The sequence below is a fragment of the Phaethon lepturus genome, unplaced genomic scaffold, assembly GCF_000687285.1.
Source record: "Phaethon lepturus isolate BGI_N335 unplaced genomic scaffold, ASM68728v1 Scaffold17732, whole genome shotgun sequence".
Classification (NCBI taxonomy): Eukaryota; Metazoa; Chordata; class Aves; order Phaethontiformes; family Phaethontidae; genus Phaethon; species Phaethon lepturus.
In genome coordinates this window covers 37563-55598 of record NW_010522792.1, presented here as the reverse complement: position 1 = coordinate 55598, position 18036 = coordinate 37563, and the positions used below count along the sequence as shown (strand labels likewise).

The 18036-nt window shown below is 38.4% G+C and overlaps 1 protein-coding gene across 5 annotated transcripts in view; it reads left to right on the top strand.

The window, feature by feature from the left end:
* Nucleotides 1-18036, top strand: part of LOC104614887 (alpha-actinin-2) — a 67018-nt gene that overhangs the window by 24360 nt on the left and 24622 nt on the right. For 3 of the 5 annotated variants that reach the window (XM_010281935.1, XM_010281936.1, XM_010281933.1), the window contains exons 3-8: nt 1186-1305; nt 7412-7498; nt 8587-8674; nt 10753-10831; nt 13828-13909; nt 16144-16229. In XM_010281935.1, the coding sequence (XP_010280237.1) occupies nt 1186-1305; nt 7412-7498; nt 8587-8674; nt 10753-10831; nt 13828-13909; nt 16144-16229 (542 nt within the window). Of the gene's footprint in view, nt 1-1185; nt 1306-7411; nt 7499-8586; nt 8675-10752; nt 10832-12299; nt 12379-13827; nt 13910-16143; nt 16230-17366; nt 17453-18036 lie in introns of all 5 variants that reach the window. The other 2 variants (XM_010281934.1, XM_010281937.1) reach the window with 2 other exon arrangements.

Sequence of the window (18036 nt, the reverse complement as noted above, 5' to 3'; positions counted from 1 at the left end):
CAGTGAATACAAACTCTAGGCTGAAAAGTGAGAAATTAAAAACTGTATAACAAAGGGAGGAAAAAAAAGCTCTGCTTTTGCCTTATCTCCAAAATTTTCTGGTTTGTGCTGTTCCAGGATATTGCAGTGTATCAGGGTATCACTGACATCACAGTGTTGTTGAACAAACTACAAACATTGTGGACCTGGTCTTAACCCTTAACAATTAAAAAGCCTTTACACTTAGGTTACAAATTCATTTTATTCCACTTCTAATATAAAAGTTTTGCTTTGCTTCTAATGACTTTATTGGATGGACCAATGCTTTCAAAAGTGAATGCCTGAAGTAAAAGTAGACCAATATTTAGTTGCAAGTAAATTGTGGTCTCATTTTTCAGAAGGGTGGAACATCCAAGAACTCCTTTTGACTAACTGATGTAAACTCACTATGTCACCCGTTTTATATGTTCTTCTGAGGGGCAGTCCCCAAGGTACACTCAGAATGCCCCTGAATAGGAAGGGAATAGCTCAAGTTACAGACACGATAAAGGTGAAAAAAGGCAAGAAGATTTTTAAGACGTCTTTATGGAAAAGACTGTTTACATTTCAGTGGGGAAAGGTCTTAATGAAATGGAGAGTCATATTTTCAGGAATTATTAGTCTTCGTGATCATTTGAAAAGATAAGTTCATTCAACACATCAGCCTATGCTCTGAAATTAGCTGCTCTGTTGTACTAGATGAGGTTGTAAAAAGCCATTTTTCTTGGTCAGATGTGGAAGGATGCTATGGCTAATCTGCTGGATAGAGTCCAGCCTCTCTTTGCAATCAGGCAGGTAGGGGTGATGAGCTGTGAGAACATCCTGCCTTCTTAATATTCAGCTACTCTAATGCAGACAGTAGCAAGGAACCAGAAGCCAAGTAGCAGGAAGCACTCGCATATCTTCCAGATGGTTAGGGCAAACATAAAAATTTTACTCTGGTGTTTCTGCTATAATCAGAAAGATCTCAGTCAGATGTTTCAACATTTGAATTTTCTTTCCAGGGTTTTGTTCAGACCCATTTGACATTCTTTCAGAAAAATGCCTGTTAAAATAATTGCTAACTTTTAGACAGGGTTCAGGGCACACTCATTCAAGTTCTAACCACTTGTGTGTCTGTAGCTAGGTGTATGTAACAATAAACACATTAATTTTGTTATTCTGCAGGGGAAAGACTACCGAAACCAGACAGAGGGAAGATGCGCTTCCATAAAATTGCTAATGTCAACAAAGCTCTGGATTATATCGCCAGCAAAGGAGTGAAACTTGTGTCAATTGGTGCAGAAGGTATGTGACAGAACTTGGCAATGCACCTTACTTAGGTCCTAGGCATTCACATTGCAAAGAAGTCTGACAGAGACCCTTGGCCAAATTATACGAGCTGTTCTCTATATATGGGTGCCTCAAAAATCCCTTAATATTGATTTCTGACCTATTTTGTGAAAGGACAAGGGATGGAAATTTGTGGACACCTGGAGAGGGATCGGGATATAAATGGGCTCTAAGATTAGTTTATCTCCAAGGTTAAATGGAAATGTCTATGTTTCAGTGGGTGTTCAGATAATGATTTCTTCTTTCAGAGCATTATGTTTTTCCTATACATTATTAAAAATAAGGAACTCCTTTAGAAATAAGGTTGGGTTCTAGGGCATGCTTTATCCAATCTGGGATTTTTTTTATCTTTAGGAGATATTATTCAGGCAAGACAAATGCTGGCATCACTATCAGGTGGCTGGGACCTACTCTCATTTTATTATGAGACTGCCTGCATGGCAGCTGTGTTTCTAAAATTCAGATGTAGAGTTAAGAGAGTGATCAAAAGGAATTATGGTAGCTGAGGAGAGACTGAACATATAAAGTGGGGGTGGGATGTTATTTACTAAAGTTATTACTTTGTTATTGTTCTGTTCTTTGGGTAGTTAAATAAAAACATGCAGTTGGCTAGCTAAATGCTGCCAGATGTAAACTCTGAGCAAAAGAAGGCAGGCTCTCACTGCAAATGAACCTATGCCTCCTATGAGATTCAAATGATTGTTAAAAAGGACAAAGGTCTATCTAGAACTAGCAGCTCCATGGGTATATCTGCATAATGCTTTGCATAGCCATTACCATATGAAGGAGTGATTGGTGGCTAGCATGATATCCGACTGCTTTTGGTTCCATAGCCTCAATGATGTGCTGTCCATTCCGGGGGCAGCTTGTAACATGTCCTTAAAGCAAAACTCTGGCTGTAACCTCAGTATCACAGTGAGAAGCACTAGCTGTATTCTGTTCACATTGCTAGGCCCTTTTAGATTGATTTATGAGCCTTCTTTTCCTGTCTTCTGATTTCTCCAGGCTTATATATGTCCTTATTCTGGCTTCCAAACCTTGATCTCAGGGAGCTCACTGTAATTGTGGCTGGAGCAAGAGGATTCATTAAGTGGGATAGGGGCATCTGTAGAAATAATGGAGAGATCTGTCAGCATTTGGTGATTCCGCAACGGTTTGACCTAGCCCACTTGGTTCCTCAAGTATCATTCACCAAATGTGTTCTGTTTCTAGATCTAGAACTCTCAGATCCCAAGAAATGTTCTCTGGGCAGAGCATTTGTTTGAACTCACCCTTTATTCCTTTGAGACTGAACTGGGTGGGCCATCTGAGTCCAAATCCATACCATCTATCTTTAGGCACATAACAGAGACCTTTTTTGGGGAGTGTATCATCAGCAGGGCGAGACAGGCAGTTCCCAAAGGCACTTTTTCAGAAGAGCTCTGCTGCATTTCAGAGGTGCCTGGCTCTCTCCGTCAGTTACACAGGCAGTCAGGGGTGGCTGGTCCCTTTGCTTGGTTAAATGAAGTGAGATGGAAAAATACGCCACTACTCTAAACCACTGCAGTTAAGGTTGGGCGGTAAGGCATTGAACAGACAGCAGAGGGTACTGAAGACACAATTTGTGTGTGGAAATGAAATTTAAGAATACAGAAGCTTGTTTGATAGCTGGTGCAGAAATACCGAGAGTACAGAGTGTAGAGCAAATGAACGGTAGTTTCTGTCATGTCATGCTTGGACTCTGAGGCTTCCTGATGGAAATCAAGAGTGTAGCAAAAGGAATATCTTGTGGGACAGAGTAGTGATTCTCTCTGATCACAGTTTGTACAATATACTAATGTTTTCACAGCTAGGTTCTTCAAGCAAGGCTGGAGCATTTAAACTGAGATACATCAGCTCGTGTCTGCTCCTGAAAGCAGCAGGCCAGGCTTCTGCACTCCCTTCTCTCTCATTTTGCCCTTCTTGTTGCTGCTTATTACTGCCAGGGTGCTCAGACTAAGGAGCAGTGCTTGAACACTTTCTGTATCACCCAAAGGCAGAGCGTCTGGGATACCTCAGATCAGCCATTAAAACCATTTAAACTAACCCTGCTGTTCTCCTTGGCAGCAACTGGCATGAGCTTAGACACTGTGATAATATGCAATTCCCTCTGTGAGGGAGGCAGGAGCAAGAGGCAACTCTTCCAGGTTCTCAGCCAGTTGCTGCAAGGTAATGTCTGTCCATGCACTCAATATTTCTTCCTGCATGTAACAGCAGGCCATAGTTAGTAAGCCAGGAGACTAAGCTGATGCTCTTGGCTGAGCTGCAGGTTTTTATTGCCTATTTCTGAAATTCTTGATCTGTAAAATGGAGGGATTAGCTGCAAAAATTCATTCATTAGCATTTAAAAAAAAGTTTTTAATTCTTGGATGGAAGCACAGGAGAAAAATCCACTGGTACTGTTGTAGCTTATATGCAGGGAGGAACCTGTCATTGTAAGACATTGTGCTATGTCAGGTATGGCTACTAACACACGTCAGATTACATTCATGTAGGAAGGAGCAGATAGATTTGCGTGCCTTCCACTCCTACTCTAAACAGGCTGAACACAAAGCCATCTCTGGCCCAGATGTACTTACTGCCCTGTTAAGTTTACCGCATCCCCTCTATTAAATTTGTTATCTAAGGACAGTGCCGTGCTGATGCAGCAATGCAGTATCACAGTTTCACAGTGTAGGATCTCTGGCACCAGTACGTGTTTAAAGAATCCCTGTGCCCCCTTGTCCTGCATACTTGCTCCCACACTTCACAGCCCTACCCTATCACTTGGGCTGACAACTGTTTCTGTAGCGATGCTGGAGACTGGATCAACAATCTGATCTGGTTTTAAAACACCATTCACCTCGTTTTTTGTTTTGTTGCATATTTTAGCATCGTTGACTGAGCAGTCATTATAGTATGAAAATGGAATGAGTGCCAGCAAGGAGGCAGGCTCTTTACACTTGTATTGTTATCAAAATAATAAAGCCTTAACTTAAACCCTTAACTTACTTGCCCCTGTGTGTGAGCATGGGGCATATGGGCTTGTCTGCACCCATCTGTTTTGGCATTCTCTGAGTTACATGGATGCTTGGAACACTTTAATTTCCAAAGCATGAAAGTTTTCCATCTAAATCTGCTGAGGATCACATTTTATTATCTGACATATTGAGTGGTGAAGAGCATGTAGGCAGAAAGGGACCAACTGGCATTTAATATGGGGCCTCAAAACAAAGATTAAACAGCGATTCCTGTGGGACATCAGTACAAAGTTCAATTTAGTTTTTTTAAGGGGCCAGATATATTCTTTAAAGTCATCATTACTGTTCTGAGGCTGACTTCCCTGGACTGTCTGTAGAATGGATAGAGAGAGGTGATCACCTTTAACTGTGATGCTGAGCAGAAGCCCAATTTAGGTACTGTGATCTGTCTTTCCACTGGTGATGAAATGAGACTAGCGAGTCAAGAAGCTAAAGCAAAAGCTGTGAAAGCAGTCCGTATGAGCCATTCACAGTCCAGGAGTTAGAAGTTTTCCGTTAAGATTTAAAAAAGTGCAATAACTCCATTTGTAAGGTAATTGCATCCTGAATGAAATGAAGTGAGATATGGAGAACCACAAAAGATAAGTATCCTGCTAATAGGAAACACTTCTGTATTGCTTTTCTGGCAAGCGGGAGAAATATTAAAGACCAATGATTTGTGAATCTGCTGCAAGAAGGGCAAAATAAATTACAAAAAAGCCAAAGCAGAATAAAAAAAAATAAACTAAAACCTTTGGGAACTTGCCACACTGCTTTGTTTAGCTTTTTCCCTTGGCAGTGTGGCAAGTTCCCAAAGGTTTTAATTTTCTCTTCCCTTTCCATTCTCTCCTTTCTTGTCCTCATAGGTCAGCAAGACCTTCTTCCCCAGAAAGCTGTAGCTTGCATGTGTGACGTGTAGGAACAATATTCCTCCCAGAGCAAACAGGCAGTATGAAGAAATATGAAAAAGTCTGCTATTGGCCTGTAGAGGAAAATTATAGGAATGAATCAGTATTTTTTCGTCACTGATACTTTTCAACATTTAGCAACTTGTTTTCCTTCTGTTTAAATATTTTTCCTTGTCTTTTATACATGTCTTTTTTGTATTTTATCTTAGCAGTAGATAATCAGAAACCAAAGCTGGCAAATTACTTCAAAATTCTCCTGAGGCACAACACAGAAAATTCCCTCTCTTGCTCTTTCATTCTGTCTGTGTGTACATACAGATATGTAAATCAAAATGATGATGTAGTGATTATGCAAATCCATTAATTGATTGCCTGACAATCAGCAATGCCTCTTGAGTATTTAAATTCATTTATTTTACATTTTAAAAAATTCATCTATACTATGTATACATATCAGATATGTGATGAAAATACACTGAAATACATGACTGAGGAGGGGGGAGGAGTGAGAAGTAGCTGCATGCCTTAATTGCCATTTGGTCTTTTTTGGCTGAAAGTGTTTACTTTTGAGATTTGAAGAGACTTGAGGTTTTTCAGGGCCAATAAGATAGTAATAAGACATGGAAGGCAGGCAAAGTGAGGTAAGAATTCTGGAAAATTAGTGTAGAACCCAAAAGGGAAAGCAGAAAAATAGCCATTCATATATAAACTTGGATTATCACACCAGCAAAGTAAGTATAGACTAACGATGGGTGACGTATCTCCTACCACATTTATTAATTCCATAGGTTCAAATGAGAGCTTGTGTCACATACTACTGCATTATAACATGTATCTGAAGTCTCAGAGCTAGCAGCTGCTTTGTTCTGTAAAAGTTGCCCCTGGATTCAGGCAACTTTTAAGTAGCAGGGTGACTGCATTTTCTGCTGGTACCTCTACTGGCATTTGACACTAAATTGAGGAAATTCCTCCTGCTGCAGGTTCCTCCTGCTACTTATCCAGAACACCAGTGAGCCTCCAGGCAGCCACAGCTGCTTCACTTTTGAGGAAAGCTGGAGGTGACTTTCAAGTAGGGGAGCAGCTGGTGCCTTCCCCACTCCCCTGTTCTTTTGGTGTGAGGTGACTGGAAACGCAGTTTGCAGTTCCCTTCTCTCATTGTCCCACCTCCTCCCCTTCCAGTGCTTGACCCTCCTTATAGTCTCACTATGTTCATCTAAGTGTCTCACCATACTTTTCAAATTGATTTGACATTGTCACCACACTTAAGTGGTCTGGCAATACATCTTTTGGTGTTGAGAAATTTAAGTGGTATCACTGTTCATATTACAATGTAGGAGCACTGGATTATGACTTGGCTTGTGAGAAGGGGCTCCCATGTATATGTGAGAAGGGTTGGAGAACGTACCTTTCTAGTGCCCTGTGTTGTAGGTAGACTTAACCGGTCTTGAAACAAATTGAAGCCCCAGAAGAAAAAATCCCAGTTTATATGCACACGTAAATGTGCATAGGCATCAGAGTTGTAAGATGTTACAACCTCGTGGACATGTTTTTCCAAAATGCTTGGCAGGAAGCTATGCAGCTCAGTCTCAGGAGGTGCTGTTTCTCTTGAGCTGTTCTTCATATCTAGTCTGTGTTGGCACTATAGGTAAAATTCTCAAAAAGGTCTAAATAGTATAGGGGGATTTCTGAGTACTGTTTTATTAAAAAATGATACTGTTAATGTCCTGTAGTTTCTTAAAATTTGTGGTAAGACCATTTTTCTTTTTTTCAGTTCTTTTGTATTTGAAAACAGTAAGGCTGATATTGTTCAAACTTTATATAAGTATTTCCCCTCAGGGTCTCTTTAAAAGAGTCAGCCTAAAGGGTAAAGATTTGAGACAGTTACAAGTACCTGGAGAGAAGCCTTTTAGGAAGGAAGGGTTGAAGTGACTGTAACCTCAGTAATCTTCAGTCCTACTGTCAGGGTAGCACAAGCATGAATTTGTTGAAAAATGAATCCAGATGAACTCTGTGTAGATAAAGAATTATGGTAGATATATAATGAATATATTCGATACAATATATTATTTATAGAAATATATGTTTAAAATAAGAGAAACCAGAAAACATTCTAAATACTATCTTTTTTCACCTTAGAAATTGTTGATGGCAATGTGAAAATGACGCTGGGTATGATCTGGACTATCATCCTTCGCTTTGCTATTCAGGATATTTCAGTGGAAGGTAATAGTAATGCAACTATGTTAAATAATTAGGAAATGTGTTTGAAGGTATTTTAATATGAATTATGCATAAATGAGATGAGTGTTTTAAAAATGAATTATTTTTTCACAGAAAACGATGCTGCAAGTTCCCTACCTGGTGACAAAAATAAATTTCTGGAGGGACAAAGTAATTACTGTCCTTATCCTGAGAGACTTTGAGCCAGGTTTCTAAATGTAGAAGTTCTGGACATGTCTCAGTTATAGAGACAGAAACATGTCTGTGTTTCTGACCTTCAGTGCCCTGAAACTATAGTCTACCCTGTATGGTGGTCCTATTTCCAACATACTTTTTTAGTTCTGTCCATTTCTCACATTCTTTGCAAATATTATCTGATTATATCCCTCTTATTTCTATCACTTTTTTTCCGCCCAGTGCTTCAGAATTTTTTTTCTTAACTTTCACTTGGTAACTGGCTCCAAAAAGTGTGTTGTCGTTACAATACTCTTTAAATCAAGTCTATGTTATGAAAATCTAGAATTCTAGAAACTAATCTCAATTTTCAACAAAAGTAGTGTCAATTCCAGCTCTGCATGCTGTTCTGCCCATAATTTGTGGGACATTAAATGTGGACCTAATGGTCTATTTGATCCTTTCCATCCTTTACTTATGCATTCAGAAGCCCATAGGGTTCAGATAATGAAGGTATTTCTTCAGTACTTATAGCTCCCCATAAGCAAATGGACTAAGACTACAAGCATATTTCATGTAGGCACCAACACAATCTTTTATTTCTAGTTCTATTATATTTGTATTGGGTATTTTTTTCCAAATATACATTCTGCTGTCCAATCACTGTAATTTATTAAGCTTCTAATACCCCAGAAATACTGTGCAGGCTGGGACTCTAGTCTGGGATGTTCCAGTTGAGCTGATGTCTGTGTCCTAATGGAGCCCCATTAATCCATTTGTATGAGTATCTTTTAGGGTTAAATGTTGGCTTATGCCAGCCAGTTTCAGGTGGCTGACCACATTTAAGATGACAAGAAATTCATTACTTGAGCACTTTTCACATTTTTCCTTTTTTCACTCCCTGGTGTCTTTTACAGAGACCTCTGCCAAAGAAGGGCTGCTGCTGTGGTGTCAAAGAAAAACTGCTCCTTACAGAAATGTGAACATTCAAAACTTTCATCTTAGGTAAACTTCCATTATTTCAAGGGGGTAGAAGCAGACTAAAATATTCTAGGTCACATTTTTCCCGCAGTTGTGCAGATATATATTTGACAGGAGAGTTTTACTCTTCACTGTTAACTAGATTTTTTTCAAATTCTTATGCTCTATCTTCAGAGTCTTATTTTGGTTACCCTTTGTCATTATTTATGATGGCTTCCAGAGTTATTATTTAAAAGAAAAAAATCCCTACATACGGAATGACACTTCAAATTACATTATTAGAGGTCCTTGGTATATGGGAATTGCCAAGTACTGCAGCATACTGACTTGGCAAATGACTGCTCTCAAATGAGAGCCACTGTAGGTATAGTTCTGGCAAAAATACCAGTGTGTTGAGCATGCAACTATCTCATTATGATGAACGAGTCTTTACCTTTTTGTAATGTAGCTATAAATAAGGAGCCAAAAATGCACTTAATACACAACAGCAGCACTGTAAACATGTTTGTTTTCAGAATCATTACATAAGTTGGAAAATTTAGTGAAGCTCCAGCCTTGTGGTTCTGTGTTGCTGTGGTAAGCGCTTGAAGGGGAATCCCAGGCCATGTGCAGGCTGCTTGGTCTTGGGATTTCACTGGGCTGGTTCCTGTAGCTCTGCTGGTGACCCACCTCATTAAACTACATGACTTGCCATTTGCACTGTTTAACCATGTGATCTTGCCTTCCCTGAAACCTTTATTGTACTTACAACAAGAGTTCTGTAATATGGTGTTTTGGTGTTTTGAATTCATTCTTAATGTGCAACACATATAGTGATAGAGAAGATACGGCTCACACATGCATCCACAGATAAAAGGAATTTGTTTGATTTATGGTCCCTGTATTGCCTTTAAGAGATCTGAAATTTGTTATGTGTTACTTTCCTTGAATGTATAGAAGTATATTTCAGTAGAGCTTTATATGGATGCAGCTTTAGATGGAATCTGATACTGTAAGTTACAGTATCAGAATCTTAGTGTTTATACATGTATATGCTGGTCTGATAGATGGTATGGGGAAAACATCTTCAATGGAACTACCTTGATTAATGTTTGAGTTGATTGGCTCTTAATGGGCTATCCAGACCATTTTAGTCTATATATTTTGGAAAAAAAGCTTTTTGTTATTTTGGTGCTTATTTTGGTTCAGTTTTACCTTCTGGATGATTTTCTATTTTACAATGTGCGTATATTCTGCTTAATTGTAGTACATTTTTATTGGAGGTGGTTCTGTTATTTGAAAGATCTACCCAGACATCTCAGTGACAGGGATTCTAACAGTCTTAACATGTTTAGTATCACACAATTATAGCACAGGAGAAGACCTCAAACCCACAGTCCCAGTGATTCCATAAAGTGTTTACATAAAGTATCTTTCAGAATAACTTCAGCTTCTGGCTGAAAGGAACCTCTCACAATCTTTCCAAATAGATGTTATTTGTAGCTTCGTTCATTACCTATTCTTGCATGGAAAGGTAGTGAGCCTGAAGTCACACTGAAGTGTGAGAGCTCTAATCAAAGCTGTCATGTGTGTGAAGTGTTTTAAATAAACTAAGCTGATTTATGACTTCATACTTCTATGAGCCCAACATGGCTGTACCATTAAAATTGGCTGAAACAACTGACACAGAAAAAGCCAATTGCTTCTGCAAATTCAAATAACTGCAGGTTTACTCTCCTTTTATTTTTTTGCAAACATGCTCTAAGTTTAATAGTAGATTAGGCACTGTCATTGATGAATGCATACTCTGAGCTATCCTAGAACACTGCACAAATTAAGCAATTGAAATCAGGGACTGTTGCACATAGTGCAAGAAACACTATTGCAACACTGCTAGAAAGTGTTACGGAGTCCTTAAGTGTGTATGGACCATAGAGTAAGATATGTACTACCGGAAAAACAGTACAGTAACAGAAAAGCTCAGAGGGATGAGAGTTGACAGAACATAAGTGTCAGGATTTGACAGGAGAGTTCCTGCTTGATTTTAAGCCTTGAGCAAGGGTCAAACTGTAAAATACCATGACTATTAACTATTTTTTTCCATTCTATTTTTTGTTGTAAAGCTGGAAAGATGGCCTTGGATTATGTGCACTTATCCACAGACACCGACCTGATCTTATTGACTACTCCAAGCTAAATAAGGTCATCAATTTGGGTGGTATAGCATGCTGTCCTGCAGTGATTTGGCTCACTTCTGGTTTGCTTAGCATGTTTTTTCTAAAAGACAAGCTGAGTGCATACTAATTCTGACTGGCTTTCTAAGCTCCCTTCAAAAAAATGAGTGACATGGAGGAAAGGACCCCATGACTGTCCTGTGTCCTTCTTTCCTTCCCATGGACTTCAGCATTTAATTGCAAATAATCCGGTCCTCAGCTGACACACAGTTGATGAAGTCTTTTACACTACCCAATATGAATGTTAAATCAAATACATTGGAATTCTCCATTCACCACTGATAGTATTGTACAGCCCATCCTGTTTTGTATCTGGTGTAAATGACTGTAGATTGCAGAGCAGTAAACAATGAGATGATGATTAATCCTAAATTTCCTTAGAATAAACACTTCCCTTGGTAGTCAGGAGTACAGAATAAGTTACTAGTCTTACAGAGAAAATATTCACCAATTCTTAGATTATACTTCTACCTATACTTCCAGACAAGTGGAAACAAAACTGATATCCTAACTTCCTTAGGTAGTACTTCACGGGGTTTACAAAACTACATTATTACTACTACTTAACTATTACTACAATTACATGTGCTACTCATGTCAAAATGCACCTTTTCTAAAACATACCAGCCACTTTGGTTTGAGCAAGTAATAATGTCAGAATTTCTGGATATCATTACTGAAGAATAAAACCTAGAAAGAAAGTGGAATGTTGTCGTTTCACCTTAGCTCTCAATACATACATACCGTTTTCTACTCTCTGGAATTAATGCATCTTGAGGTCTCATGTAAGCAACAGTAAACCAGAAAACTTAATCATGGTTTTAATTTGCTGGGTGCAACTTTTCATTGATGAGAGAGACTGGTAAATCATAGACAATATTTTCCATTGTGCAGTGAAGAAAATTAAATTAATTTATTCCTAAACACATAAGATTTTAATTTAGGCAATTAAGACAACTGCAGATCTGAACAAAAGGGCAAAATATTAGCTGTCAACACCAGCTTGTTCTCTAATTCTATATACAACCTTTCCTACAGATGAACAGATTCATGGAATGACTGTCTCTGTGTACATGTGCTTAAGCTTGGCATGAACAGAAGTTAGTCTGATTGAGTTTGTGCTTTTTGCAAAGAACTTCACAGTATATCCAACCGATATGAGTGCAGAGAAAAGGGAATAGAACATAGGCAGATCTGCTTCAGCATTACTATTTCCCTCTTAGAGTTTTCCAAAATAAGAACAGGTCAGATTTCAAACTGAGGCTGAGCTGTGGCATGTAAAGCACATGCAGAAAAATCCTAAAATAGATCTTGCTTTTCTGACCTGGCTGTGTTTGATTGACTGCTCATTTTGGTTACATTAACAGCTGTTTTGGTTTATCTCCTGCATGCTGTCTTTTCCTTTTCTCAACAATGTGTTTTATGTGAACTCGTAGCTGGAAAAATGGCCTTGCTTTCAACGCCCTTATCCATAGACACAGGCCTGATCTTCTTGACTATGACAAGTTAGATGAGGTATTTCTTTAGCTGTAGCAGAGATTTTAGTTACTGTGACTTGTAGTTTTGTTTAAAAGGATGGGTGATGGATATCTCCAATTATTCAGAAGTTGCTGGGACTTTAAACAAATCCTTTACCAGTGGAGCACTATTTACTCATGGACTTAGTACCGAGCACACAAGTAGGAGATGCTCATCACTCATCCATAAGCAAAGTGTTTTAACCTAGTCCATAGGTCTCACTTAGATTTAGTGTATTTTTGTCCCATTTAATTTCAGTAGGAGTTTTTATATGTGCATTCAGTAAAATGTTGTATTACACACAGTGTCTTCTGTAATAGCAAAAATAAGTTCATGGGTTTTAAATATTGTCCACATTTTAAGTTTCTCTTGATGTCAGTGATGCACAAAACTGCTAAATGATGATAGAGTGAGAATTTATGATTAGAAACCTTGTATTCTCTTATACCGAATTGCTAGGTTTCAAAATGTAAACTGTTCTTCATAACACATTTTATTGAACATGCAGCTTTTAAAGGAAAGGCTGTCTAGTATGATATATTTATAGAAAGACAAGTCACGGGCATTACTACTTACAATACCTGCCATATGTATGTGCATGAGGAACAGACTTCTGTGAAACTTAAATAATTGCTGTGATTCCATAGTAAGTAATCTTACTAAGTTCATTTCACAGTAACAGAAGAAGCATGCTTGAGACTAGATCCCTTTATTGGAAGTGTTTGTATTCAAATCGAAGCCCTGGAAATTCCCTACAGAAAACCTGTTAACATTTTTTCAGTGCCCTCCAGCATCTCTGACTTTGCTCTTCTGTGTCCTATTTTCCCAACCTTTCTCTGTAGACACTGGCATTGCTCAGGGTGGCTATGATCATTTAGCAGTTTGTGAATATGTGAAAATAATAATAGCATTAATGGCATGAACTGCCACTTCACATAGGGTGTTTCCTCTGCAAGCTGATACAGGAAGGCTGCCCTTAAGAGCAGCCCGATCTGACACACTCTTCTGTAGACAGCAATAGCTGTCTGTAGTGTAAGACATGAAAAGTGTGCTGTTTATCTGAACTGTGCTCAATGCTTCCTTTCTCTTTCCTTCAAAAACCAAAATCAAAATCTCAAAACTAGAGGAAGTTCTTGAATTTCCACAGCTCTAAAATTCAGCTTATAGAGGCATTACAGATTTGTCTGTCCAAGCCAAAACTGGGAAGTTTTGCTCCTTCTGGAGAACTGTTCGTCTGTCTGTGCTTGCTCCTTCTCATTCATGCACCTGACCAACAGAGAACTCAGTAGCATTCATATCACTGTAATATAATGTATAGTAGGTATAAAACATGTAGGACTAACTTTGTCATGAATGGTCTACACTAAGTTTTAGTGTACTTACTCTAGTCTTGCTTCAAGGCAAAACTTCTGTTTTTGATTAGTTGTATTTTCTTCTTTAATGCAGGATGACCCGATAGGAAATATCAACCTTGCCATGGAAATTGCTGAAAAGCATTTGGATATCCCTAAGATGTTGGATGCAGAAGGTGAGGATTATATCTTACTGAAGTTTGTGTTACTCATAAGCAGGAGACAGTAAAACATCTTTTGTTTTGTATCTAGTAAATTTTCAACATTCCTTCCACATGAATCACAATGGGGCAACCTGCTTTGTTTTCAAACAATGTTTTCCTTCATGTTCCCCATGTATTGGATAATTTCACTCATTATCTGCTTCGTTCCTTATTGTTTGTTATTGTTTGTATTTATTATAATATTTTGGACCCTGACCTCAGCACATGGCCCCAGTGTGATAATTGAGGTAAAATGCAGAATCAAAAGACAATCCTTGCCTTTAAGAAATTAAAATCTAAGTCTAATAAAGGGAAATGCAACTGTTAGCAGCTTAAAGCTTATTCACTTTCTGAAATGTTTAAGTGAGAGGGCCAGAAATAGAAACAGAAGTAGAGAACTTTCAAAATATACTAACAACATGCCTCCTACCAGAGAGAGCTAGGTTGAGGGAAGCTTTTGTTTTGTTTATTTTAATTGTAAATCTTTTGCAGTGATAGTTTTAACAAATTGTTTCATGTTTGGTTTCTCCAGTAATCTTTAGAGTTTTTGACAAAGAACAAGGAAATACTTATTAAAGTTTCCTGAATTTCTTCAGGATAACAAAACTTCTGTATTCCAGGCAAAAAATGGTGCTAAAATACTGGAATTTGCCTACACTAGTTCAAAGCATTCTTCTCCAAGTATGCAGACTCTGCTCTGGTGGCTTGTCAGTAGAGCAGTGATAACATGCAAATTATCCAGAGGACTCAAACTGACTGTGTCTGCTTCTCTTGAAGTCTTTGGTAGGAAAGTTAGGCCAATACAGGATAACTTGGAAAATCCAGGTTGTAACCACTTCATTGAAGAGTTTTCTTGGTTTCATGCTTCAAAACTAATTGTTTTTGTCTTTTGAATTGCAATTCGCTTTTCAAGCACCACTTAATTATTTTACTCTAAAATACTGTGGAGGGAATAAACTAAAGTGCTACCGCCTTACCATTGAACAGCTCATAGAATCATAGAATAGTTTGGGTTGGAAGGGACTTTTAAAGGTCATATAGTCCAACCCCCTTGCAGTGAGCAGGGACTAGATCAGGGTGCTCAGAGTCCCGGCACACCTGACCTTGAATGTTTCCAGGGACGGGGCAACTGCTATTATCATTCTTCTTTCCTCATTGTTTTCTCTTCACATGCAATGTAAGAAACCTTTTTTTTTTCCCCCTCACCAGATTTTCTGCACATTCTAGCCCTTATCTTACTATTCTCCTTCTGGGCAGGGGAGGAGGAAATGAAATCATGGTTCTTCTAACACCCACTTTGCAAAGTTTAGTTCATAACTATGTGGAAGCAGATGCAAAATCAGTAAATACATTGGTCCTGAATTTAGAAATCTCACTGTTAATATTAGAAATTGACACCTCATTCCTGGGTCTTTTCACACCAGTATCTTCCCACTCCTTACATTGGCAAGAATCCTTACAGCTTGTGCTAGCATCATTCATCACTCGGTCACAATTGGTGTAATACCACCTTTTTCTGCCTTTCTCTGTTAAGTATTGAAAAGGTCCATTTCTACCAATGTGCCCATAACTTGACTGCACCCACTCTATACTTTTTCCTGCTGTAATAGGGACAAAGCTATCGACCAGCCAAGCCAAACTTTCCTGTGATTTATGCTGTTAACTAAAAAGACAGACCGGTGCAGGGATTGCAAAACTATTACCGTCCAAACTTTTCTTAGTGCGAAATTAGTATTTCTGGACTGTGGGAGTTCTACAGGTTTCCAATATATGTCAATACCCTGTCAGTCATGGGGACCCTGTGCATACACTGCATGCACTCCTATTTTGTGACTGTCAGTGGCTGTGTGTAACTCTGGAATAACTGTAGTGATTTACATGAAGTTGCTTTGGAGCGACAGTGAAGCTGAACCCAATAGATCTGCCAGCCATGCCATCTGCTTGGAATTTTCCACAAACAAGAAGGTAACAATACCCTTCTGTACAGTCTCAGCTTTCAGAAGTTTTGCCATTTCAGGGAGAGATATCTTCTCCATCAACTGGTGCCTGAAGCTTAGGTAGCTTTGCACTGGTATCAGTAAACAGATGCAACCTGAATAATGATGTATTTATTTTGAATCCTTACAGCACTGAGGCATCATCAGCATAATCTGATGGAAGTATCTTGTGAGAATTTCTGAGCAGTTAACCCTCTTCTCTCTACACAGATATAGTAAACACTGCCAGACCTGATGAAAGAGCCATTATGACTTATGTTTCCTGTTACTACCATGCATTTGCTGGTGCTCAGAAGGTGAGACTGTAGGTGAATCAGATCTCATCCTTCACCTTCTGTCTTGTTTCTTTCAGCAGTTTTTCCTCTTCTTATCTTTTCCTCAGTAGTTACTAGGACAGCGTCTTAGAGCTGAGCTCATTTCCCGTTGCCTCATTTTCTCTGCAAGCCATTATCTCAGTAGGGCCAGTAGTGATCTATCCATAGAAACAAACCTTCCTGTCTCATCTTTCTGTATATTTACTAATAATATCCAGTAGGTTTTTGAGAGCTGGTTACTGAATGGGATAGAGGACATTATTCTCTTTAATTGAACTTGTGTACATTCATTTGAAGCACCTTTAAAAACGCAAGATGAAAATAAGCTCAGAGTGAAAAAACAATTTCAATAGCAGAATGCCCTCTTTTTTCTCCCTGCTGGATATTATTCCTGCTACAGATGTCAAAATCATCGTAACAGATGCCCAGAAAATAAACCCTTCTCTTACCCTTGCAGGATTGTTTTTAAAATGTTAAATGCTTAATGGTAAGTACAAACGGCATCATAAAATGTTGCTACTATGCAAAATAGACACAGAAACATATAGAGACATCTCAGAAGAGCTTCTAGAATCAAGTCCTAATGAAAAAAACCGAAAATTTTAAAAAGCAAGGCAGTTCAGAGTTGGACATACTTCAGGTATTAGTAATATAAAGAATACTGATGTATAATGCTAAGTTTATAACTAATCCACGTGCAACTTCCAGAGAACATCTCCCCAGATCAAAATGTAGTCTGTCTTTCCTGTGTCTTAGTCAAAAAAACCCCCCACATTCTTGTCACCAGACATATGTGTGTCAGTTCTTAAGCAGATAGTCCTGGTAAAATTGAGGTCACTCCCCCTGTGACAATACTGAAGGACCAAGCTTATTAAAAAAAATACACCTCTTTCTAAGAGCTTGTGTTGAATTTCTAGCGCACGTTGTATTCTGTCAGCACCCATCAATCCAACACTAAATTTATTACAGCTTTGTAGATTTTCTAGAGTACAGAGCTATGGACAAGAAGCCACTCAGAATGACATTATGTTGTGCTTTTATTTATTCATCCTGTTTTCTACTCCTCGGTTCTTTTTTTTGTTTGTTTGTTTTGTTTTCATTTCTCCCCACCTCTTGTAGATATTGTGAACACTCCCAAACCCGATGAGAGAGCTATCATGACATATGTGTCCTGCTTCTACCATGCTTTTGCTGGAGCAGAGCAGGTATTAATCAACTGTCCCTTCAGGTTGCTGTGTTTTTGACTGGTCGTTTCACATTTCCACTAGTTTACTAAAAAAATTCCTAATTTAGTACTTTGTGATTTTAATTAACAATTGCAAGTATTACTTGAGCACTAATACTTGTTTTTAACCAACACTTGAACCTGTTTTAGTTGGATGTTGTGTAGCAAGTTGAACTTCTTTAATTCCACTGGACATATCTCTTTCTAATTTTGGAGTTTTATTTGGTGATTATAAAGACTATTTCAGAAAAACTGTATTTGAAGATACTGTGAAATGGAGTTGTTTGTTGCTACATCAACATCTTATGTGTTTGCTGTATAAAAGAATATTTGACTTTTGGAGATTGAGACAATTCTAGACTTTACTCTTGCTGAGTAGTAATTTAGGGATAGATTTTCAAAGATGCTTAAAGATGCAGAAGGACACAGAAGACATCCAACACAGTATTTGTGCCTGGTCCCACTGAAGCCAAAGGAATTATTTGTGGATCAAAGTACCAGTATAAAAGGCAAGAACATCAGCAGCAGATCTATCATACAAGATGGGATTCCCACTTACAAAGG